General features: G+C 43.0%; 1 protein-coding gene across 5 annotated transcripts in view; it reads left to right on the forward strand.

Moving 5' to 3' along the window:
- Positions 1-26,435, forward strand: part of Kat2b (K(lysine) acetyltransferase 2B) — a 105,948-nt gene that overhangs the window by 44,316 nt on the left and 35,197 nt on the right. For all 5 annotated transcript variants that reach the window (XR_001782056.2, NR_151733.1, XM_006523820.4 and 2 more), the window contains exons 3-5: positions 13,263-13,408; positions 18,235-18,327; positions 21,448-21,629. Coding sequence is in view for 3 of the 5 variants with exons in the window: in NM_020005.4 (NP_064389.2) it covers positions 13,263-13,408; positions 18,235-18,327; positions 21,448-21,629 (421 nt within the window). In the remaining 2 variants the exon portion in view is untranslated. The remainder of the gene's footprint in view (positions 1-13,262; positions 13,409-18,234; positions 18,328-21,447; positions 21,630-26,435) is intronic.

Raw genomic sequence — 26,435 nt, forward strand, 5'->3', positions numbered from 1 at the left:
CAGAGTCTGCTGGGAAGTGCTTCATGGGTGAGACAGACCCCATCTGCTTGCACTGCCTTCTCCTTTGTCTTTTCACCATGTTATAAGAGCTGGGGGCACAGAAGGCTAAAGTTGAAATAGGCATGATGGCTCTGGTGTCTAAGAGGTACAGGCCTGATTTGTCCTGGTGGAGGGGGCGCCCTAGGGCTTTGGTGTTAGGTTTGAAACCTCAACTAAGTGGATAGTTATGTATAATAATAATCACAATGACAGTAATTATTAATTAGTTTTAATTAATTAATGGAGACAATGTTTCTCTGTGTAGTACCAGCTATCCTGGAACTCCATCTGTAGACCAGGCTGGACTCAAACTCAGGAGATCTGCCTGCCGCTGCTTTCCAAGTGTTGGAAGTAAAGGCGCGTGCTACCATGCCTCGCAATATGTTCGTGTGGAAACTTGTGAGGGACAGACGAGGCTGTTAGATCCCTTGGGACTGGAGCTACAGATGGTTGTAAGCATCCATGTGGTGCTGGGAATTGAACCCATGTCCTCCGCAAGAGAGTCAGTGTTCTTAACCCAGCTGAACCTCACTCCAGTTCTCCTAACACTACTTTTTTTTTTTTTCGAGACAGGGTTTCTCTGTGTAGCCCTGACTGTCCTGGAACTCACTTTGTAGACCAGGCTGGCCTTGAACTCAGAATTCCACCTGCCTCTGCCACACACACACACACACACACACACACACACAGAGGTCTGAACCTCATAATGTTGTGCCTTTTTTCCTAAGTGCTGGGTATGTGCAAACTCTGTTTCAGGTCAAGTTCAGTGGGGAACTGGTTGCTCTTGGATACCAGCATTTCAGTTGGAAAGGCTGCTCTTTTTACACTTTTCTGCCCATGCCAAATAAATCTGGCTTACTGTTGAGTATGGCAAGGACCTGTCTTTAGGCAAAATGGGATCACCAAGTCCTGTCTTACTACTCCACCCACGACCTGTAAAAGAGTGGCATTTTGTCATTGTCTTTGCCGGTTTGCTGTTGGTCCAAATGACATAGCTCCACCTCTGAAGCCAGTCCACTGTTAAGCTGAGTCTGGTGTGTTTCAGTGCATTTATTGCACTGTATTGCATTTAATGCAAGTATAGGCATTTCAATACTTAGCAGGCAAAAGGACAGACAGCGGTGTGGTCTTCCCCGGAAGCTGCTGCACTGGAAAGCTCTCCACTAGGAAACAGAATTGAGATCTCGCAGGAGAAATCAACACACTAATAAGCGCATCATTGTGTTGACTGAACTGGTGTCAAAAATAACCCAAGCTGTGACTAAAAGACAAACGCTCTCGTTACAAAAACATCTTGTTTCAGGCTAAAGGCTGTCATAGTTTTAAGCAGTGCAAAGGGAAGATTCCAAAGCTTCCAGAGATGTCTTAGCTTATAGTATGCCAAGATTATCGCCCATCTGTGAGTTGATAGACCGGGTGCCCTTCACATTGAATCACCTGGGAAATATGATGCAGTTAACAGAGCTTAAGGAATCTACCTACGACTGGGCTGAGCTGTGCCCATATTGATTTGGGAAATCCTATTATCCCCAATCAATTACCATTAAAAAACAAAGCTCTTGTTTCTTCTCAAGCTGATAATTGTATGGTTCTATACGTGTAAGAAATCATCTGCCAGAAGTGGCGCAAGTGACAAAAGCTAGCTGACTTGGCTTGCTTTCCTTTCCTTTCCTTTTCTTTCCTTTCCTATCCTTTCCTTTTCTTTCCTTTCTGAACGAGTGTTGGCAGCAGCGCCCTCATTTTCCAATACACAGTGAAGAATGGAAAAACAAGTCTGCAGTTATCTTATTTTATTTTGTTTTATTTTATTTTTTGGTCCTTAGTGCTAGGAATCTAGCTAAGGACATTGTATCAATTAGGTAAGTGCTATACTACTGAGTTACAGTCCAGCAGAGTGTATACGTACGTGTGTGCATGTATGTGTGTGTCTGTGTGTATATAGCCCCATGTTCTTTATACTTGTAAATTCACACCTGAAATTAACCTCTTTGTAAGTTAAGAAGTACCCTGAGATTAAGTTAAAAGAATTTTACACTCACTTAAGTGTATTTTATTTACTCTCTGACGCTGTAATACATAACTCAATCTCAGCTCTCCCTCCGACTTCTCCCAACCCCCAGATGCATGTCCTACTTCCATGTCCTGTCCTGTGAACCTACTGAGTTCAATTGGTGTTGCTTGTTGGAATGTTGACAAAGTGATCCTTCCCAAAGGCAGCAACAGCTATTCAATTTTCAGTGTACCATGGCCTTCCTTAGGACATGCCCATTTGATTAGTTAGAACATAGAGCACAAGGATCCCCAATGGAGGAGCTAGAGAAAGGACCCAAGGAGCTGAAGCGGTTTGCAGCCCCATAGGAGGACCAACAATGTCAACCAACCAGTACCCCTAGAGCTCCCAGGGACTAAACCACCAATCAAAGAGTACACATGGATGGATCCATGGTGGCAGAGGATGGCCTTGTCGGACATCAATGGGAGAGAGGCCCTTGGTCCTGTGAAGGCTTGATGCCCCAGTGTAGGGGAATGCCAGGACAGGGAAGCAGGAGAGGGTGGGTTAGTGAGCAGGGGGAAAGGGGGTGGGATAGGAGGTTTTCACAGGGGAAACGAGGAAAGGGGACAACATTTGAAATCTAAATAAAGAGCATATCTAATAAAAAAAAGAACATAGAACACTGTAAAGGGGTGGTTCTCAACTTTTCTAAAGCTGCAACACTTTAATACAGTCCCTGGGGTATCTGATATGGACCCTTGTGAAAAGGTCATTTGACCCCAAAGGATCATGACCCACAGGTTGAAAACCACCTCTGTAAAGGACAACCTAACCTTTTTTGATTTATTCCTTTTTGTCAGAGATAGGATACCTCAGAGGCCAGAGATATGATCCTCTTGCTTCACTTGCTGAATGCTTTTGAACTGGGAATCCACCATTACTCCATTGCTTTCTCAATGGAACTGTCTGTACGTTTTCAAGAACTCATGGGAATTTTTGCTGAAATGCAAAAATTTATTAATTTGCCAGGGTTCTAGAAAACCATTTTGTGAGATTACACCATCTTCCTCCTTCAACCCTGCTTAAGAAAAAGTAATCGTATGAACTTGTGGATACACATCAGATAGTTTAACAAACTGTCTTGGACCCATCACCCACTTAATGATTGTTAACACCCTACCACTCTTTTTTTCCCTTCACCCCTACCTTCAGGGGATTTTGAGCAAGTTCTTTAGGCATTTAATCTTTGTGTGTGTGTGGTGCTGGAAGTTGAATCTGGGTTCTCATTCATACTGGGCAAGTATTCTGCCACTGAGCCATTCCCCCAACTATCTATCTATCTATCTATCTATCTATCTATCTATCTATCTATCTATCTAACTTGTTTATCCAGGCAAGGTCTCACCTTGTGCCTTGCCATGGAAATACATCAGCATGTGTTGTAGTGTTGCTAATCAAGTTGTGAATGAGGGACTTCTGTAAGAACCATGTAACCCCGACTGCCATGATGGAGACTCTTCTACATCTTTGGAAGCAGGATAATCTGTTCAGATACGAAGAACATTCAATCAAGTGTTAGGAAATAATTATTCACAAGACTGAGGAGACGGCTCAGTGGATAAGTGCCTTTCCTCTGAAAAGAAGAGGGCCTGAGTTCAAACTCCCACATAAAAGCCTGTCATGGCCACCTGTGATGGCTTGTATATGGTTTGCCCAGTGAATGGCACCATTGGGAGGTGTGGCCCTGTTGGAGTAGGTGTGGCCTTGTTGGAGTAGACGTGTCGTTGTGGGCGTGGACTTTAAGACCTTCATCCTAGCTCCCAGGAAGTCAGTTTTCTCCTAGCAGCCTTTAGGTGAAGATGTAGAACTCTCAGCTCTACCTGTATCATACCTGCCTGGACATTTCCATGTTGCCTCTTTGATCCTAATGGACAGAATCTCTGAACCTGTAAGGCAGCCCCTATTAAATGTTGTCCTTGCCAGGCGTGGTGGCGCACACCTTTAATCCCAGCATTCGGGAGGCAGAGGCAGGCGGATTTCTGAGTTCGAGGCCAGCCTGGTCTACAGAGTGACAGCCAGGGCTATACAGAGAAACCCTGTCTCGAAAAACCAAAAAAAAAAAAAAAAAGAAAAAAAAGAAAAAAAATGTTGTCCTTTATAAGAGTTGACCTAACTAAGACACCACCTATGCCCATAACCCCAATGATAGTAGGCAGATATAGGCAGATCCCAGGGACTCACTGGCTAGCCAGCCAGCCTAGCTGAAACAGTGCCGCTTCAGGTTCACTGAGAGATACTATCTCTGGAAAAAGATGGAATGTATGCCTTTAAAAACAACAACAACAACAACAACAAAGGAAAATGGTCTGGGGGATGGGTGCACATCTTGGTGCCAGCATCACACGGCCTAGACAAGTGGATCTTTTGTTAGTTTGAGACCAGCCCAGTCTAACATAGTGAATTCCAGGTTCTCAGAGCTACATGATGAGACTCTGCCCTGACTAAACAAAACATTTATTACTGAAGGCTGTGCATTTGTTCAGAAGCCAGTTTTTAAGACCAGAAAGCAAGAGATACACGAGGCGAGCAAGTGCAGCTGTAAGTTTTGTTGTTTTGGAGTTCTGAACACTGTCAGCTGCGGAGGATCAGACTCCACCAGTGAGTGATGAGCTGTCAGGATTGTTTTTAAAAATAAATTTATTTTTATTTTATGTGTATGAGTGTTTTACCTTCATGTATGCATTTGTGTGTATGGTGCTGCCAGAGGCCAGAAAAGGACATTGGCTCTCCTGGAACTGGAGTTACAGTCCGTTGTGAGCTGCTATGTGGATGCTGGGAGCTGATCTTAACTTCTGAGCCATCTCTCCAGCCTTCAGTTTTCAGCTTTGTAAGGAAGTTGTGTGTGTGTATGCACATGGATATGGAAGTTGGATCAATCTCTGTGCTCTTCTTCAGGAACCCCATTGTTCACTTTGCTTCTTTTTATTTGTTTTTTTGTTTTTTTGTTTTTGAGACACAGTCACATTTTGTAGTCCTGGCTGGCCTGGAATTTACAGAGTTCTGCCTGCCCCTGCCTCCAGAGTACTGGGATTGCAGGTGTGTGTCCCCCCCACCCCAGAACTATCTTGATTTCTTTTTGAGACCAGGTCTCTGGGATACCCAGGAATCCGAGGTCTTTACCTCCCTATTCTGAGATTCCAAGCATGAGATTCCACCACATGCTTGGATGATGTTGATGATGACGATCACCATTATTTATTTATTTATTTATTTATTTATTTAACTTCTTTTTCACTGTCTTCTTCCAGCACCAGTGTCATCAGCTTCAATTGACGTTTTCAGTGCAAATGATAGTCCTTTGTTATTTAATATTATGTTCATTATTTCAGTCTTTCTAAGGAAAGTAGAGGTTACTTCTGAAGTCTGTTTTTTTTTTTTGTAATCACGATTCTCTTGCTTCAGCTCCTACGACTGAAAAGACAGACACCACGGGGCCGGGGGGCTTTTAGTCTTTGAAAAATACGACATAATAAAGTATTTTGTTTGTTTGAACTAGTGTCTCATGTAATTTTGGATGGTCTTGAACTTCTTTCTGGTTTTCCTGCCTTCTCCCAAATTCAGGGATTGAAAGTCTACGATATCGTAACCAGCCAACTTTAAGTTTCAGCTGCATTAAAAGTGAGTCCAGCCATGTGCAGGTTTCAAGGTCTCAGGGTTACAGGCTAGAGCAGGAAACTTGCTTTATTGTCCTTCTGCACAGCACTTTTTTCCTGAAGGCTGCCTCCCCAGCTTCAGATCTGGTTGCCCATATATATACCTCATGCCTTTCCTTTTTAGTTTCTTCTCTCTCTTCCTTCCTTCCTTCCTTCCTTCCTTCCTTCCTTTCTTTTTCTTTGGGGCCAGGGAATTCTTAACCTCCCAAGCCTAACAATGTCAGAACGTATAGAGAAAATAAAGGTGTTCACAGAGATTGGCTGGATGCTTCCCTGTGTATGATTGCAAATATTACCTGTTTTTCTGAACTGTGATTAAAGGTTGCATTGCTTGCAGTTTACACTATATTCAGTTCCTTGGGTAGACTTGGGTTTATTCCTTTACTGGTAAATAATTTTAAGTTAAATAATATTTGAGGAGGGGAGAGGGGATCTGGTGGGGGGAGGGAGAAAGAGGAGGGTTAGCTGCATTGAGTTGCATTAATTTACAGATGTGGTTTCATATCTTCGGCTCTGTGAGTACAGTGCTTAAAACTGAACTGGGCCCCGTGAGACTAACAACACTTTAAATGGGGCTTACTGATAGAGTCTCAGGTATAAAATGAATACTTATTTTGAAGATGGACTTCCTCAAGTGAATGTAAACTAGATGTAATTGTCTTCTTTATCTTTCTATTGCTCTGATAAAACACCATGACTAAGCCAACTTAAAAGAACAGTTTTAGGGGGCTGGAGAGATGGCTTAGTGGTTAAGAGCACCAACTGCTCTTCCAGAAGTCCTGAGTTCAATTCCCAGCAACCACATGGTGGCTCACAACCATCTGTAAAGGGATCTGATGCCCTCTTCTGGTGTGTCTGAAGAGATCAATGGTGTCTTCATGTTATATTTCAGGTTATACTTCCTGTTCTGTTTAGAGGGTTAGACTCCATGATAAAGGAGCAAAGGCAGGGTACAGGAACAGCTGAGAGCTCACAACTGGCTTTGCAAGGAGAAGGTGGAGAGTCTTTTGAGACTTCAAGCCCACCACCCAGTGACATTCTTCCTCTAACAGCGTGGCACTACCTAATTCTTCCCAAGCCATTCTACCAACTATTCAAGCGTATGAACCTACGGGTTCCGTTCTTTTTCTAGCATGGAGTATGTGACAATGTTTTTGGAGTTTGAGCTATTTTAAGCCAAATGTATGGTTAAAGTAGCCTTTGTCTATTTCTTTTACCTTTTCATATGCTTTGGGGGCGTGGCATCAGAAGTAGGACTGGAGCAAACCCTACTCACGCCCACACTAAATTACAGCCATGATGGGTCTTCTTTTTATTTCAAATATTTATTTATTGTGTATGTGTGTGTGTGTTTGCGTGTGTAAGAAGGGAAGAGGAGAATGCTCTGAGTAGACCCAGACCCTCAACCTTCCCTTTACTGAGATGAAGGCTCTCTCATTTCTGTTAATTGCTGTAGTGGCCTAAAAGCCTCTGGTCCAGGTTTATGTGAATCCTTTAACCATAGGCGCCACCTCCTCAGGACTCCTCAGCTCTTCCTGTGCCTTGATGTTTATTGTTGTTTTGTTGTTTTGCCTTAGTTTAAAACAGGGTTTTCTATAGCTTAGGTTGGCCTGGGCTGCCTGGACCTTCCCTGCCTCACAAGTGTTGGAGCTATGGGCCTACTCATCACAACATTTCTTTCGCTTTACCATTCTCGGTGCTGTTATGGGGACACTGACAACTGAAAGCTGGTTCCTCTGAGTTCCCATTGACCACTGTCATCGACCACATCCTCTCATGGGCGCGCTGACTCTTAGGTCTACTTTTCCCATTTCAAATTTGTGATTAGGAAAGAGAAGCAGTGTTTACATGATCCGCCTTTTGCCCGTTAATGTGTTAACAGTTTTCTTTGCAGGTGCTAGTTTTCTAACCTTAGGACATTGTGGGCATTAATTTTACCTCTTCTAGCTAAGAGAAAAATGGATTTCTCGGCAGTGTGGTGGCACATGACTTTAATCCCAGTGCTCAGGAGGTATGGGCAGATAGGTTTCTGTGAGTTCACATCCATCTAGGCCTACTTATTAAGGTCTAAGCCAGCTAGGGTTACATGATGAGGCCTCTTTCAAAAAGGAAACATAACAAACTAAAGACCCCAAACTGACTACAACAAACTGATCTGTGCTGCTTCCAAATTGCTTAGACACTTGGTGCTTGCTTCTGGTGCAAAGGATCAGGGACACACTTGTTTCCAGTTCAGCAGGTCTCAAAAGAATTGGCAAGCTAGCCTTGAGAAGTCCAGGTGAGTGTACTTAGTGGAACTTAGCGAAGGTCACAGCATACAGAGCTATGGGTCTGCTGTACTATGGGTCCCCTGTAAGGTAACAGCTACACTGATTCTCAGTAGCAGGTACACAGCTGGTACCTCATGGCTTGCTGGTGTTTGTAACGTGACAGAGAAGCGCCAAGGAACACTCTCCCAGAGAGATATCAAGAATTTTCCTTTCCTTTCCCTTCCCTTTCCCTTCCTTTCCCTTCCTTTCCCTTCCTTTCCCTTCCCTCCTCTCCCCTGCCCTTCCCTTTCCCTTTCCCTTCCTTTCCTTTCCCTCCCCTCCCCTTCCCCTTCCATTTCCCCTTCTCCTTCCCCTTCCCTCTCCTCCCCCTCCCTCTCCCCCTTCCCCTTCCTTCCTTGTTCCTTTGTTGTTTTTGTATTTTTGAAACAGTGTTTTCCTGGTAGCCCTGGTTGTCTTGGAACTCATTATGTAGACCAGGTGGCCTTGAACTCACACTAATTCCCTGCCTCTGCCTCCCATGGCATGCAGCACCACACCCTGCTTTAAATTTCTTCTTAGTGCTTCCCCCCACCCCCAAGACAGGGTTTCTCTGTGTAGTCCTGGCTGTCTTAGAACTCACTTTGTAGACCAGACTGACTTTGAACTCAGAAATCCACCTGCCTCTGCCTCCCAAGTGCTGGGATTAAAGGCGTGCGCCACCACTGCCCGGCTTTTAAATTTCTTTTTTTTTTTTTTTTAAGATTTATTTATTATTATATGTAAGTACACTGTAGCTGTCTTCAGACACACCAGAAGAGGGAGTCAGATCTTGTTACGGATGGTTGTGAGCCACCATGTGGTTGCTGGGATTTGAACTCTGGACCTTCAGAAGAGCAGTCGGGTGCTCTTACCCACTGAGCCATCTCACCAGCCCCTTAAATTTCTTTTTAAATAAATGACTATTTTTTCCCTTTTGTTTTTTATTTTTTGTGGGTTACAGGTCCCAAAAGTCTGGAAATGAACCTGGGAGAACTGGGAAGTGATTGTGATTGGGGGAATGTATGGTGTGAAATTCCCAAATAATCAAAATAAAAAATATTAAGTAAAAAATTATTCATTTATTTAATCACATGATTTTTTTTTTAAATTTTTTTTACTTGAATGTATGTATGTGCACTGCATGCCTGGAGTGCCCACAGAGACCAGAAGAAGGTGTCAGAACACAACTCCACTGACCCAGACTAGAATAACCAACAGTTGTGAGCTTCCATGTTGGTGCTAGGAACTGAACCCAGATGCTCTGGAAGAGCAGCCAGGACCAAATCCACTCGTTTAACACAGGTCCTCACAAACTCCGTAAGCCTCTGCACAGCATATGACAGACCATTAGTACCTGATTTCTTTTAAGGCAGTAGGAAAAGACGGGCATCCTCACAACGTAGGCAGAGGAGTTGGCAGTGCTAGAGAGGACAGTATCTGTGGAACGTAATGGCCGACACCTAAGGCATCCAGTCAGTGCAATAGAGCACCGGCAGTCATTACTGTTTTACAGCACAGTCTGGATGAGAATCCACCCATTAAGGCAGTGGTGGAAGGCCAGAAGACCCTTCCACATTACTGCTTCACTGTGCTGATGAGACTTCTCGAGGGGTAGGAAGAACTCACCACAGGGAGTAGCACACCCCAGACAGGCTTGGCAGGAGCTGGGACTTGGCACGATTATAAAGTTGAAACCAGCCAGGACAATGAAGTACACAGTGAGACTTTGTCAAGGGGAAAACAAGGCAAAAGCCAAAACCAAAACCTGGGCTTCAAAGTGCAAGCTTGTAATTCCTGCAGTTGGGAGACAGAGGCAGGAGGATTGCCACAAGTTTGAGGCTCACAGGCCAGCCTCGTCTACAAAGCAAGTTCTAGGACAGTTGGGACTACATTGTAAGACTTGAGAAAATCAATTCAACAACACTTCAGGAAAGGAACTAATTACATTTTCATTTATTTCTAAGGCTATATATAGTTTGCATCCATGTGAGATTACAAGTGTTTATAAACAGGAAAGTTACTGTTCAAAGGTGGTTGTGGTGGTACACACTTTTAATTTCAGCCCTTGGGAGTCAGAGGCAGGCAGATTTCTGTGAGTTTGACACCAGCCTTGTCTTCATATCAAGCTCAAGGCCAGCCTGGATTACATACTGAGACAGTGTCTCAACAATTAATGAATGAATGAATGAATAAATAATTTGGGGCATGGTGATACAGACCTTTAGTTCCAGCATTTACGAGGCAGAGGCAGGTGGATCTCTGTCAGTTCAAGTCAAGCTTGGTACAGAGAGCTAGTTCCAGTACAGTCAAGTAAAGCTATACAGGTAAAGCCTGTCTCCAAGGGGAAAAAACCAAATAAGTTAAATTAAAAAAAAAAAAAGACCTATGTACATTTTATTTTTTATTTGACTACAGTATGTGGCCATCTCACTTATGACATCATGCTCAGAATTAGACTTCGTATAAGTAGAACAATATTAGGGCACATTTTTCTTAGGTCGTCTGTGCAGGGTCTTCCTTGAGGTCCGTCGGAAGCCTTCCAGGGACAGACCTCATTTTGGAGATAAATAGGCTAAAATTTTAATGTCGTCAGTTAATTGCAGAAATCCTTATTTCCTGGTGTTGCCACTCAAGGCTGGCCTTGTGCCGATCATTCTCCTGTGTAAGCCTCTTGTGTGTATAGGTGTGTGCCTCTTGGTCTTTTGCTCTCCCTAACTCCTGTCACCAGCTAGCTTCTTCAAATGGCAGTCTATCGGGAGCCTCTAGCATCCCTATCTCAAAATCATAAGGGTGCCACCAGCAAGGTCAATCGGACTCCTAAAACAATGTGTCAATCGGTCCTGAAATGATAGCTCTCCTGGCTCTGTCCTCATCTTCCTCCCCATCAGCCACAGGATTCAGTCATTCTTTGTCACCTTCCAGAGCCGCTGTATTTTCTTAAACTCTAGACTGCCTGCTCTGTTCCCAGGGTAGTCTGAACATGGCTTGACTCAAACAACCCACATCTCTCTGAGATCCTAAGATCACTCGTCTAAGTTTCTCTCTCCTTGCTCCTTTATGTAAGTTGTTCAGACACATCAGAAGCTTGGAGGGGGGTAGGGCTCACATTTATGCCACACTTCTCATTCATTGGGGCTGTGTGCTAGAATTGAACGTGATTAACTTATCTCTGGACTCTAAGCATTTAGTTATCCTCTACTGATAGAGGATCCTCTACTGAAGGAGGCACCCAGGGGTGCCTCTTTCTAACCACAAGGCAAATTTCGTCACTGATAAGCAACTCATTAAGTCCTAAAGAACCACTAACTACAAAATTAAGAAAAAAATTAGTTTTATTTATTTATTTTTCATATGTATGGCTATTTTGCCTTTTTATATTGTCTATGCACCACATGTGTGCCTGGTCCTTGTGGAAGCCAGAAGACATCAAATACCCTAGAACTAGAGTTACAGTTGGTTATGGACCTTTATGTGGGTGCTGGCAATTGAACCTGGGTCCTGGAAAAGCAAACAGTCCTCTTAGCGTCTGAGCAGTATATTCAGCCTCCTTAAGTCTTTCTAAAGCAGATTTTTGATGTAAGCAGTCATGCTTTGTTTTGTTGTTGTTGTTTTTTTTAAGTCTATTTTTGTCTATTGTTTGCATATCTGCTGAGGAATGAACTCAGGAACCCATGCATGCTAGGAAAGTGCTTTGTGAAACTACACCAGTGGTTTTTAAGACATGGGTCTTGGGGCTAGAGAAATTGCTCAGCCATTAAGAGGACTTTCTGCTTTAATAGAGGACCCGGATCCAATTTTCAGCTCAGAAATGTTTGCTAATGCTAGTGCCACGGTGTCCCACCCTCTCTTCTGGACTCCTTGGGTAACAGGCAGATGTATCATATATATGCATATGTGTAGGCAAACATACACACAAAAGAATAAATAAAAGTCCAAGAGATGATCTTTATGCTTGAAAACTGCCAAGAGAGTGGATTTTAAATATGTTCTCGCTACTAAAACTTGGCAGATGTCTCTCTCTCTCTCTCTCTCTCTCTCTCTCTCTCTCTCTCTCTCTCTCTCACACACACACACACACACACACAGCAGGCAAAGATGGAAGCAGAAGCAGGTAGATCTCTGAGTTTAGAGCCAACAAGGTCTACATAGTGAATTCTAGGCTATCCAAGGCTACTTAGTGGGCCGATGTCTCAGACAAATTAAATAACATCCCTCCCCCCAAGAAAGATAAAAATTAGTAAATTTCAACATGGAAATCCTTAGTAGTTAACCCGGCACAGGGGAGTTCAGCGGGATGACATACAAAGCCATATGATATGTGGTGACATGTGAGCTAGCCTGGGGAACATAGAGCCTGGTTCATCTGTAGCAGCAGCAAACCTCAGACGCTGGAGTACCAATGAGGCTTTTCTTATTATAACTATTTTTTTACGTAGCATGCAAATAATGGGATTCATGGTGGCATTTTGATACTATGTACCATTGACCCCTCTGAGTCTTATTCTGTAATCCAGGTTCTTCCTAAAGTCTCAGTTCTCCTGCATGCTGGGATGGCAGACATCCACTATGCCCAGCTCATCAGTTCCTTTTCAACTCGATAACGCCAAGGTGTAGTTTGGATGCTTGTGAATTCAAATGTGTTCTCTGGATTTATTCAATTAAGAAGATTACAGAGGCTGCTTTGGCCTCTGTAGTTTTTGTTTAGTGTGTGTGAGTGTGTGTGTGTGAGTGTGTGTGTGTGTGCTACAGTATTTTATGGAGTCAGACTGTTTGGAGCTGGTTCACTTCTACCGTGTCAGACAAGGAGATTGACCTGAGGGTGTCAGTCTTGGATATAAATATCCTCACCCGCTGAGCCAGCTCACTGTCAGCCCCCGTACACACGCATAGGTGTGAACATGCTATGACACGTGGGAGGAGGTCCGAGGACAGCGTTTACGAGTCTGTTCCTTGCACTGTGGGTTCTGGGTATTGAACCTGGGTCATCAGGCTTGTGTGGCCAGGGTGTTAACTTGCCGACCCATCTTACTGGCTCCACTGTTTTGTTTTTGTATTTGGGACCTTGCTTTGTAGTTCCTGTTTGCCTGGGATTTGCATCCCCTCGGTCTCAGCCTGCCAAGGGTTGGGATTTCAGGTTAGTGCCATGATGCTAGGTGATAACCTGGTTTACTGTGCATGATCTTTACGGTTGTCTCTTACACCTCTCGCTTCCTTTGGTCTTACCCTAAGCTGCTCACGTTTCTCACTTGGAGAATGTGTCAGAGGAAGAGATGGACAGACTCCTGGGAATTGTGTTGGATGTGGAGTACCTCTTCACCTGCGTCCACAAAGAAGAAGATGCAGATACCAAACAAGTGTACTTCTACCTATTCAAGGTGAGAGCTTACCCTTTTATTTATTTAATTAATTACATTTAGTTGCATACTCGTGTGTGTGCAGGCATGCACATATCGTGGCTCAGATATGGAGATTAGAGAACAGCTTATGGAAGTCATTTTTCTCTTTCCCACATTGGGTTCTCAGGGATTAAATCAGGTTATCAGCTTTGGTAGCAAGCATCTTTCCCTGCTAAACCATCATGTTGGGTTCTTATTACTGTTAAAATGACTTATTTTAATTAATTAATTAATTAATTAATTAATTTTTGTTTTTCAAGACAGGGTTTCTCTGTGTAGCCCTGGCTATCCTGGAACTCACGCTGTAGACCAGGCTGGCTTTGAACTCAGAAATGCACCTGCCTCTACTTCCCAAGTGCTGGGATTCAAGGCGTGTGCCACCAGTGCCTGACTTACTTAATTTTTAATTATGTGTACATGTGTTTGTCTGTGTAGGAATATGTGCACATGAGTATGGGTGCCCACAAAGGCTAGAGAGGCTGTTGGATCCCTTCAAGCTGGAGTTGTAGGTAGTTGGGAACTATCCAACATAGATGTTGGGAATTGAATTCAAGTTCTCCAGAAGACATGCAAGTGATCTTAATCACGTAACCATCTCTCCAGCCCCCTTATTTTTATTTTATGACACATTGTTTTGCTGGCCTCAAACTCTCTGTGTTGCTGAGGCTTACTTTAAACTGACCTTCCTGCCTCTCTACCTTCCAGGACCTAGAATCTAGGTGTCACGAGTGTGAGGTGAGATTTTTGCCTTTCCAAAGCCTTTTATTTTCCTGTCGTCATGATGGTGATCACATGATGATCCCAGTGCCTCGTGCAGTGTGTGGGAAGAAGGCACTGAGCCCTGTGCTTGCAGATCTGCTTCTTCAGGAGTCTCTAAAATGCCTTCCTTCACACGGGTGTGCAGAACTGGACAGCTTGATTCACGTACACTCATAGATTTCTTTCCGCCCACCAAACGGGTGCTTAGCACAGCCTGTATCAGAGATGGCACTGAGGTATCTTGAGGGACAGAGCTGTAGCAAGACAAAGTTCTTCCAGCATGGAGTTGCATGTCAGTCAAGGATATGGTCAGTGAATAATCAGGAATGGGTTGACAATGTTAAAGCCTGTGAAGGGGGGAAGGGGCGGCTGGAGAGATGGCTCAGTGGTTAAGAGCACTGACTGCTCTTTCAGAGGGCCTGAGTTCAATTCCCAGCAACCACATGGTGGCTCACAACCATCTGTAATGGGATCTGATGTCCTCTTCTGGTGTGTCTGAAGACAGGTACAGTGGATTTCATATACAAAAAATAAATCTTTAAAAAAAAAAGCCTGTGAGGGACAAAGAGCCATTCCTGCCAGGGAGGTTTGCAGGCAGAGTCTGTGGCATGGAGTCACAGCAGTGAAGCCATCAAGGTAGAGCCTGGAGACAGGTGTCAATGGAAGGAAGGGCAACTTCTGGGGAAGTCTGACTGTCCCCAAGCTGCGCCTCCTTCATTCACATGGCTGTTCACAGGTGATGATGGAGGACACCTTGTCACAACCTCATAGGAGGTGGCAGAAGGACAAGTAAAACAAGAAACCTGAGCTGGAGAGATGGCTCAGTGGTTAAGAGTACCTACTACTCTTTCTGGGGCTCTGGGTTCAGTTCCCAGCATCCATGCAGGGTGCATTAACAACTGCCTGGAACTCCAGCATCCAATATGCACCCTTCCGGCCTCTGCAGACACCTGTACACATGTGTGCATATACACACATGCAGCCAAAACATTTATACACATAAAAAAAGAAGTCTTGTAAGGAAACACACAGAGAGACCTGTTTTTTAGATCTTTGCCAACATTTATTGTGTAATCCTTGTAAAGATGTTAAGAAACACATCAAAACAGAAGGCATGGCCAGAAACATGTGCCCGAGTCTGTATTTTCTTTTCCTCTTTTTTTTTTTTTGTTGTTGTTGTTGTTGGTTTTTCTTTTTCTTTTTTTCTTCTTTGTTTTTCGAGACAGGGTTTCTCTGTATTGCCCTGGCTGGCCTGGAACTCACTTTGTAGACCAGGCTGGCCTGGAACTCAGAAATCCGCCTGCCTCTGCCTCCCGAGTGCTGGAATTAAAGGCATGCGCCACCATGCCCGGCACCTCCTCTTTTTTTTTTTTTTTTTCTTTTGGAGACATGGTTTCTCTGTGTAGCCCTGACTGTGCAGGAACTTACTCTGTAGACCAGGTTGGCCTAGAACTCACAGAACCCTGCTTGCTTCTGCCTCCTGAGTGCTGGGAGCAAAGGTGTGCACCACCAATACCCAACTAGCCTCCCCTCTCTGGTCACACTCTCTTTTTCTCTGTAGTGATGTGTGTGTGTGTGTGTGTGTGTATTTTGCTTGTATGTATGTCTATATACTACATGATTGCAAGGTACATACCAGAAATTTAGCTATGTTCATAGCTCACAAAAGCTTTCTTCTTTTCCTGAGAGCTAGTGCATTTAAATTATTTTTAGTTTTTACTTTTTGTGATAGTGGGGATTGAGATCAGGGCCTTATATATTACTTTGTATTCCAATATGGACACGTGCTATTTTTGAACTGCATTCCAGCCTCTGCTTATGTTTTGTATGGCAGAGAGAGCTAAGTCATTCACTGAGATCCTGTCTTTGCCATAGCTGCTGGGAATCTCAGTGGATTCTCTACAGGATTCTTGTCTTTATCTAAACATTTGCTCTGTAGTTTCCCCTTCTCTTTGTTCATTTGTTTCTTCCTTCTTTCGTTCATTACTTACCTCCCTTCTTCCCTCCCTCCTTCTCTTCTTTACTTATAGTTTCTGCTGTATTAACTGAAGGAGGGGGAAGGAGGATCCATTTTTTTTTCGTTTTTGGGTACTATTGGAAAATCACAGATGGGATGAGTTGGGTGGGTGAGTGAGTCACACAGCATCCGCAGGATAGGCCCCTTAGGTGGCAGCTTGTGGACATAGCTGTGGGGCTGGAGTCATTTGACTCAATCAACCCTGGCAGTTTGTAGCTGGTAGTGCTTCTTTGGAGAAAGATCTTTGTTGAGGGAAAACAAGGGCTGCATAACTTTAGCTGGTGTTTGTCTCGGAGCAAGTGACCCCGCAGTTTTCGTTGCCTTGCAAGTCAAGATGCTGTCAGGCTTTCCATCCTGTTGGCCCTGTGGCTTGCAGCCAGTAGAACAAGCCAGTGAGCATTGGCCCAGGCTGTAGGTCTCTGGCCTTTGCCCTCCCTCATTTCCAAACGACAGGAAAGATATATTTGCTTCTCAAGTCAGAATCTAAGATAGCCAGTGTTCTCTTCTCTCTCAACCATCCCCTTTTCTTTCTTTTCCTGAGACCTGGTCTTTCTATGTAATTCAGGCCAATCTTTTTGTTGTTGTTTGAAAGAGGATCTTTCTGTGTAGCTGTGGCTAGTCTGAAACTCACTAGGTAGCTGGGGCTAGCTGTGAACTTGTAGCAATTCTTATTGCCTCAGCCTCCTGAGTACTGGGATGGGAGCATGAGCCATGGTGCCCAATTTCCAGCTCTATCCCTTTATATTTGAGAAAATAGGTTCACTGTCTCCCAGTTCATATCGATTTACCAAAAAACTAACCATTCAGTGGATCCAGTTCCCAAGGGGCTGAGATAGGAAAGAAGATCTTATCTAACTCTGAAAATAAACACAGGGACTGGGATTTCTTGCTTTTAAAATTCATGACAAATCCCGTTTAGTTTTGTTTTAAGATGGAGTCTCGTGTAGCTTTAAACTCAGCATGTAGCTGAGGATGGCCTAAGCACTCTGATCCTTCTGCCTCCACTTCCGAGGTCTGGGATTCTAGCCAGAGCTACAATTGATTCATGCTTAATCTTTAACACTGCAAACACACAGTGCTTACCTTTATTACAGCACATCGAAAGGATCAGTAACTCCTCCACATCCATAACGTATATGGGCCCCCTAGAAGGTGTTGTGCTCTGAGGGAAATATTCCTCTTTCTGTCCCCTTTTTTTTTCTTTGGAGCCTTTGATTCTCAGGCTGGAATTAGAAGCGGTATATTTGGTTTGTGGGCCCAGAGAACATGCACCTGGCCTCTACAGACAGAGAAGGAGTGGAAAAAGACAGAGGTAGAGAAAGCTCCTTCCAAGCTTCTGAGCCTGCGCTCCTGGCCTTGGCCTTATGTGTGCAGAGTGGAGCCTGCTTTTTCTAGTGTTTAAGACTCTGAGAGCTTCAGCTACCTGTGGTGGCCTCAATGAGTCTCACTGGGCCTCTGGGTCCCTAGCAAGCAAAAATGGGAAAGAAGGGGAAACTGAAGGAGGAGTAGAGTGGTGTGTGTGTGTGTGTGTGTGTGTGTGTGTGTGTGTGTGTGTGTGTGTATGTGTGTGTATTCAGTGCAGGATAGTCCAGACTGCTCAGAATTGAGAGGTTGTTTGGCTCTGTTTAAACGCAAGAAGGCAAGTTTTTGGTATCTAGGAGTTTGAGTATCTGACTTAAAGATTAGTTCTTATATATGTAGCTAAGTTGGTGATTTCTCTTAAAGCTTAGGTATATGTGGGGTAAGGTGGGGGGGAGGAAAGAAATAGATGTAGTATGGGATGTATTTGTATGTGTGACTATGTGTGTACGCATGCGTGCTTTAAATGCTAGATACGGTGGTACATACCTGTAATTCCAGTACTTGGAAAATTGAGGCTGAGAAAGAAGGGCCACGAGTTCAAGGTCAGCCTGGACTACATAGGGAGACCCTGTTTCAAAAAACCAAAACCTGGACCACATAACTACAAACACACCATAAAAAAGCCTTTCAAACTAAAGTTTGTTTTAAAAAAATGATTTCTTTGCAGCTCTTGAGAAAGTCAATTTTACAAAGAGGAAAACCTGTGGTTGAAGGCTCCTTGGAGAAGAAGCCGCCATTTGAGAAGCCCAGTATTGAACAGGTAAGCATATTTAGAGGAGCTCTTTTTTCATGCATTTAAGGCTGAAGGCCCTGCCAGGTTTTGTTTGCTGGGTTCAAACCTGGAACCAGTTAGCCATCATATACCATTAAGATATATTCTAGCCTGAAGATTTTATGCTTCCTTCAACATTTCTATATAGTTCTTGCATCCATCCCCACCCAGCTACAAGATGTTCCTACAAATAGGGGCTGGTGAGATGGCTCAGTGGGTAAGAGCACTGACTGTTCTTTCCAAAGTCCTGAGTTCAAATCTCAGCCACCACATGGTGGCTCACAACCATCTGTAATGGGATCTGATGCCCTCTTCTGTGTCCCATGTACGTGCCTAGTGTCATGAATATTCTGGCTTTTGTCTTTTGGGAGTGTTGTTCACTTAGACTCCACTCTGTATGTAGGAGAATTGAGTAGAACATGTAGTTAGTAAGAACTCATAAAACGTGCCTTTTCATGCTTTTGAGATCTAAAAATGAAGGCTTTGTGTTTATTTATTTATTTATTATTTATTTATTTTTTCCATTTTTTATTAGGTATTTAGCTCATTTACATTTCCAACGCTATACCAAAAGTCCCCCATACCCACCCACCCCCACTCCCCTACCCACCCACTCCCCCTTTTTGGCCCTGGCGTTCCCCTGTACTGGGGCATATAAAGTTTGCGTGTCCAATGGGCCTCTCTTTCCAGTGATGGCCGACTAGGCCATCTTTTGATACATATGCAATACATATGGAGTCAAGAGCTCCAGGGTACTGGTTAGTTCATAATGTTGTTCCACCTATAGGGTTGCAGATCCCTTTAGCTCCTTGGCTACTTTCTCTAGCTCCTCCATTGGGAGCCCTGTGATCCATCCATTAGCTGACTGTGAGCATCCACTTCTGTGTTTGCTAGGCTCCGGCATAGTCTCACAGGAGACAGCTACATCTGGGTCCTTTCAATAAAATCTTGCTAGTGTATGCAATGGTGTCAGCATTTGGATGCTGATTATGGGGTGGATCCCTGGATATGGCAGTCTCTACATGGTCCATCCTTTCATCTCAGCTCCAAACTTTGTCTCTGTAACTCCTTCCATGGGTGTTTTGTTCCCAATTCTAAGGAGGGGCATAGTGTCCACACTTCAGTCTTCATTCTTCTTGAGTTTCATGTGTTTAGCAAATTGTATCTTATATCTTGGGTATCCTAGGTTTGGGGCTAATATCCACTTATCAGTGAGTACATATTGTGTGAGTTCCTTTGTGAATGTGTTACCTCACTCAGGATGATGCCCTCCAGGTCCATCCATTTGGCTAGGAATTTCATAAATTCATTCTTTTTAATAGCTGAGTAGTACTCCATTGTGTAGATATACCACATTTTCTGTATCCATTCCTCTGTTGAGGGGCATCTGGGTTCTTTCCAGCTTCTGGCTATTATAAATAAGGCTGCTATGAACATAGTGGAGCATGTGTCCTTCTTACCAGTTGGGGCATCTTCTGGATATATGCCCAGGAGAGGTATTGCTGGATCCTCCGGTAGTACTATGTCCAGTTTTCTAAGGAACTGCCAGATTGATTTCCAGAGTGGTTGTACAAGCCTGCAATCCCACCAACAATGGAGGAGTGTTCCTCTTTCTCCACATCCACGCCAGCATCTGCTGTCACCTGAATTTTTGATCTTAGCCATTCTGACTGGTGTGAGGTGGAATCTCAGGGTTGTTTTGATTTGCATTTCCCTGATGATTAAGGATGTTGAACATTTTTTCAGGTGCTTCTCTACCATTCGGTATTCCTCAGGTGAGAATTCTTTGTTCAGTTCTGAGCCCCATTTTTTAATGGGGTTATTTGGCTTTGTTTTTTTATTTGGCACTGTCTGAAAAAGCCTATTGAGGAGAGGGAGTTCATTAAAGATGTGGTAAACATTGTAACTTGGTGGGGGTGGAGGTGGGAGTTAATTCTAATTCTAGTGATGTTTCTGTTGCTGTGAAGTACCTGATTTCAGTTGTTGTGATAAAATACCTGATTTCTGTTGTTGTGATAAAAATACCTCATTAAAAAAAAAAAAAAGAAAGAACAGTTTCTGAGAAAGATGTTTCTTCAGTTTACAATCCAGATTGCAGTTCTTCATAACAGGAAGTCACAGTGGCAGGAACTCCAGGAAGCTTATCATATCACATTCACAGTCAAGAGCAGAAAGCAGTGAATTCATTTAGGCTTGCTGTGTTCAGTTTTGTTTACTTATGCTTAAGCAGATCAGAACCTCAGTCATAGGGAATGGTGCTACCCACAGTGGGCTGGCTCATCCCACATCAATAAACTGGATTAAGACCATTCTCTGAAGCCATGCCCAACTCTCTAAGACTGTTTTCCCAGGTGATGACTGTAGGTCAAGTTGACAGCGCTAACCATCACAATATGATACCAGCGTTGTTACAAATACATGACTTTTTGTAAGAATAATTTTTTTCCTCCTCCTCCTCTTCATCTTTGGTTTATTGAGACAGGGTTTCTCTGTATAGCTCTGGCTATCTTGGAACTCACTGTGCAGACCAGGCTGGCCTCAAATTCAGAGATCCATCTGTCTCTGCCTTCCAAGTGCTGACATTAAAGCTGTGCGCCACCACTGCCTGGCTGAGAATATGTTTCCTATTGATTCTAAACTAGGAAGACTTCTTGATCTTTTATGTGATGAGATGGGAATATTTTATAGAAAATTTAAATCAACCTATAACTCTCTCGGAAAAGTACATATTTTGGCGGTTAGTTCAAGATGAGGTAGTGAACTTTTAAAAAATTCACAGACAGAAACAATTATCCCAGAACCTCATTTATTTAAGGGTTTTTTTACCCCTTCCCATGTTTGTCCGGGATTTGCTCTTTGATGCTTCAGATTGAAGTGGGGGCAAAATGATAATTCTGATTTTTTTTATTTTGTAACTTCTTCCACTGTGACCAGAAGGGAGATTTCCCATGGTAGTAGTGGTTCTTTTTAAGCAAAGGGAAAACTTTTTTTTCTCTATTGAGAAATTATCTTTTTTTTTTTTTCTAATAACCACTGAGGTAACTGGCTGTATTCTGAGTTAATATGGTTATCTAGCTTCATTAACATGCTGCATTTCCATCTTTTCAGGGTGTGAACAACTTCGTGCAGTACAAGTTTAGTCACTTGCCATCGAAAGAGAGGCAGACAACGATCGAGCTGGCCAAGATGTTTCTGAACCGCATCAACTACTGGCATCTGGAGGCTCCATCTCAGCGGAGACTACGGTCTCCCAATGATGACATCTCTGGATACAAGGAAAACTACACAAGGTAACTGAGTTCGAATCCTGCAGCCTGGCTCCAAAGAGAACCTTTCAAGGCATGAAATTACTATTCACTTCTGCTCTGCTCAGTGACTCCATTCACTCAGACAGCATGCCTATGCAGTTTAGTTTCAAGTTCTAGTTTTAATTAATTAATTAATTAATTAATAATGTATTTATATTTATTTGTCTCTCTGCCCTGCCATGTATGTGGGGGTTGTAGAAACAGGCTTGTAGGGATCGGCTCTCTCTACCATGTGATACAGAGAAATGTTACCCAGTCCTCAGGTTTGGTGGCAAGAACCATTATCCACTGAGCCATCTTACTAGCCCTGATGATATTTTAGATAAATTAAATTAAATAGGGTTAATTTAACTTCTAGTTTTTATTTCTTCAATGTGGCTACTATGTGATTTACAACATCTACAGGAGCCAAGACACATGCCTTTAAATCCAACATTTGAGAGGCAGAAGCAAGCAGATCTCTGAAAAGACCAGCTTAGTCTACTTTAGTGAGTTCCATATTATATGCTCAACCAATGCTATATAATAAGACACTGTCACAAAGAAAAAAATGTTAGAACATGGCTTATATTTTTTCATTTAACTTTTTGGTTTTAATTTTAATGATTACAATATCATATAGTATATTGACATGAAGGATAAATTAGAAAACAATTCTGCATGTTCATTTTCCAAAATATAAAGGCTTACATTCATCTTCAGTTAAGTAGCTGTGGGAAGAAATTTTATCTCTTTCCATGATATTCATACCATGTATGGACTTGTTTGAGAGAGGGTGCATGTAGCCCGGGTATCCTTGAACTCACTATATAGCCCAGGTGAATTCTGAGATTACAGGTGTGTACCACCAATCCTGTGCTTGTAGCTCTTACTGGAGAAAATTATTGTTTCATCAAGAAAAAAAGGGACAAAAGAGAAAGAAAGAAAGAAAGAAAGAAAGAAAGGAAGGAAGGAAGGAAGGAAGGAAGGAAGAAAGAAGGAAAGAAGGAAAGAAGGAAAGAAGGAAAGAAGGAAAGAAGGAAAGAAGGAAAGAAGGAAAGAAGGAAAGAAGGAAAGAAAGGAAGGTGAATAATTAAAAAAAGAGGTGTGTGCATACCTGTGCTCTGAAGATGCTAAAAGTGGAGGCAGGATGATTGTGAGTTTCAGGCCACAGTCTTTAAGAGGGGGTTTGGAGGTTTGAGGTAGAATGGAAGGAGAAGAAAGAGAATTAAATGTTAAAGAAACACGAGCGATATTGCCAAATTTTAGAAAACAAAGTGAAGCTGGGTGTGGTGGTGTATGCCTTTAATCAAAGCACTTGAGAGGCAGATCTCTGAGTTGGGGGGCAGCCTGAATGAGTTTCCGGACAGCCAGAACTATACAGAGAAACACTGTCTGCAAAAAAAAAACCAAAAACCAAAAAACAAAAAACAAAAAACAAAAAACAAACAAACAAACAAAAAACCCAACCCAAACCAACCAACCAACCAAACCAAACCAAACCCAAATAATTAGTAGAGGGAGGCACTTCGGAACTATCAAGAAATGGTTGGCACATAATAGATACTTAGAGAGTGGCAAAACCAGAAATTGGGCTCTCAGTGGGCTCAGGGCTTGTCTCTGGTCCCACCTTCCTCTATCTGTGTGAGCTGTAGAGCAGCCTTCTCTTTCCTTACTCTCAGCTTCTTGCTCTGTGGAGTTGTATCCTCTGAGAAGTTTGCACTGCTGTCTGGCATAAACCAGTTACAGGGAAGATTTTGGGTTTTGTTTTCACCTGCCTCCCCCACCAGTGCTATCTAGAACACAGTCTGCCAATGTAGGGTTGTCAAGACTAATGGACAGTTGAACGAGAGTGTTGGTATTTGAGTGAGACTTTTGAAGCTGTCATAGTATATGATAGAAACAGGAGAAGAGTCCTTTGGTGCTCAGCTTCCCCCCTGGACCAAAAAGGTGGAGCTAACCATGAGAAGAGAAACCTGCCCAGAGACAGTGGATATGTCCCTGTATGTCCTGGGACCTGTTCATTTCTAGACCAAGAGACTCTGTTTATAATAGGAGGGAATGAAGGTAGATGCATTCACCTCAGCGTCCTCCATCATGCCCTTTGATGAAAGGAAACAGGGAGAAGAACCCAGCAAAGTTGAGGACAATTGGGGAAAAAAAAATAAAACAACAAACAGACCATACTTACAGAACACTATTAACGTAAAAATGAGGCAAGTGGGATTCTCTGTGGTGAATAAAGGTCTGAAGCTTTATTTATTGAAAAAAGTAAAAAGCAACCTGAGATGGCACATGTCTATAATCTTAGTCCCAGGGATGTGATCCCAGGAGGGTCAGGACTGCAAGGCCAGACAGCTACAGGAGACCCCACCTCAAAATACAAAATAAATGAAACGGATTTAACAGAATTGCTTGGCACTCTTATGAGTAAAAGAAAAGGTGTTTTAAGTTTTACATTATTGTTTAGTCAGTTGTGGTAGTTCATGGATCTTGGTGTTTGAGGCTAGCCTGCTCTACACAGCTAGTTCCAGGCCAGCCAGGGCTACGAAAAGAGACCCTATCTCAAAACCAACCAACCAACCAGCCAACCAACCAGATAATTAAATCTTTTATTATGATATTCATAAACCATAATTTTTATAGCAGAAATGCCAGTTTCTTGATTGTCAGATACCTATAATGCATTTTAGACACAAGCTAGCACTGCTTAGATACAGATGTGAAGCCCAGATAGGGGCCACATGTGCAAAATAGTACCTACACTGTATGAATATGTATATATGTATGTATATATCCATATATGTCTGTCTGTCTGTCTGTCTGTCTGTCTGTCTGTCTGTCTGTCTATCTATCTATCTATCTATCTATCTACCTACCTACCTACCTACCTACCTACCTACCTACCTACCTATCTATCTATCTATCTATCTATCTATCTATCTATCTATCATCCATCTATAGAGAGGAGTGAGCTGAGAGAGGAAAACAGAAGTAGTGTAGTGTTTTAAGACTATGAATCTGGGAAGATTGCTCAGTGATTTACTGCACACACTGCTCTTGCAGGGGACTGGTGTTTGGTTCCCAGCACTCATATTAGGTGGCTCATAACCACCTGTGTGTAACTCCAGTTCCAAGGGATCCAACACTGTGTTCCTCCTCAGGCACTAGGCACACATGGTGCATATACATAAATACAGACAAAACGCTATAACATACATAGACTAAAATTTAAAAAGAAGAAAAGGTTGTGGATCAAGGCAGACATAATAACACCAACTCGCTTCTCCCCAAGGAGTGACTCATGCTTGTAACCCCGGTGCTTAGGGGTCTGAGGTAGCAGTTTTGCCATGAGTTCAAAGCCAGGCTACACTACAGAGTAAAGCTGTCTCAAAATATGGGGGTAGGGTGGGACGCAAGCAAAAAGCTTTTTCCTTCTCGTCTACCCATCTTCTTTCTTTCCCTCCCTCTCTTCCCCTTCCCTGGATAGTTCAGATTGGTGTTGAACCTACCATTCTCCTGCCTTGGCCTACCATGTAAGGAGAATTATGGGTGTGTATGATCATGAAAGTCTTCCTGCTAAGAGACACAGCACAGCTCCATTGCCCCCTACATAGGATCGTTTGGGGTCAGATACAGACTGAGGCCCCCTAGGTGTACAGCAGCACGCCATTCATTCCTGCCCTTGCTTCACCTTACCTGTTAGCGTCCTCATTGGATGGAGGAAGGTTTTTATTTTTTATTTTTATTGTTTTGGATAGCAGCCCTGGCCTGGAAGAGGGGGGTTTGTGCAATGACACATTCCCATGGCGTCTCCCATACTTACTGCTACACTCTGGGAATCCCATGATCTCTGCTTACTGCTGTCTCTGGAAGTAGTAGAGTCCACCACATCTGTAGACTGGAAATCCAAGGGACGGTTTCTGAATCTTTTCATTTTCAAGCACTAGCGTTGAAGGAAGTTTTCTAAATTAGATGGCCCCGATGGTCAGCTCGCTGCAGACCTCTGGTCAGGTCAAGCAAACTGGGTTTCTCTTCTATCCCACAGTGCTGAAAGCAGCCTTGACTTTGAGGCTGCAGAGTATACCTAGGTGACAGATGGTCAAAGCTTCTTACTTCCTGCGCCTGACTGGGGTTTGAACAGTCTTAAAGCTCTTTATCTTCCCCCCACAGCTTCGGCAGTAAGAGAGTGTCATCTAGGCAGTTCATTCATTCATTTGTTCATTCTATGTATCATAAAAAAGAAGAAAAGTGTGTGTGTGTGTGTGTGTGTGTGTGTATGTGTGTGTGTGTGTGTGTGCACGTGCATGCGTGTGTGCTTGCATGTATTTGAGAGGAACACAGTATTAATATGTAGCTAGCCCAGACCGGCCACAAACTTACATGATCCTTCTCTCTTGGCCACCTGAATACTGCAATCACAGGGATATGCCATCATGCCTATAGGTATTTTATTAGGTTTTATTACATTTTATTTATGGTGTGTGCGTGAAATGTTGGCAGCAAGTGATTTTTCCCCTTAAGTGACGCCACATAAGGAAATGCCTCTGTTGCCTTTCCTTTTTGTTTCTCACTTATATAGCTTGCTTATTTATTTATTTATTTATTTATTTATTTATTTATTTATTTATTTTCAGTTCTGGGCTCAAATCTAGGACCTTGCTCATGCTAAGTGAGCTTTCTGCCTCTGAGCTACATCCCAAACCCACTTTATATACATACTTTAAATTTTTTTTTTTTTTTTTTTTTTAGTTTTAAGTACTTCAGACTATCTAAATATCTACACCTACCAAATAACTTAAAGAAAGA

Source organism: Mus musculus, chromosome 17 (assembly GCF_000001635.26).
Source record: "Mus musculus strain C57BL/6J chromosome 17, GRCm38.p6 C57BL/6J".
NCBI lineage: Eukaryota > Metazoa > Chordata > Mammalia > Rodentia > Muridae > Mus > Mus musculus.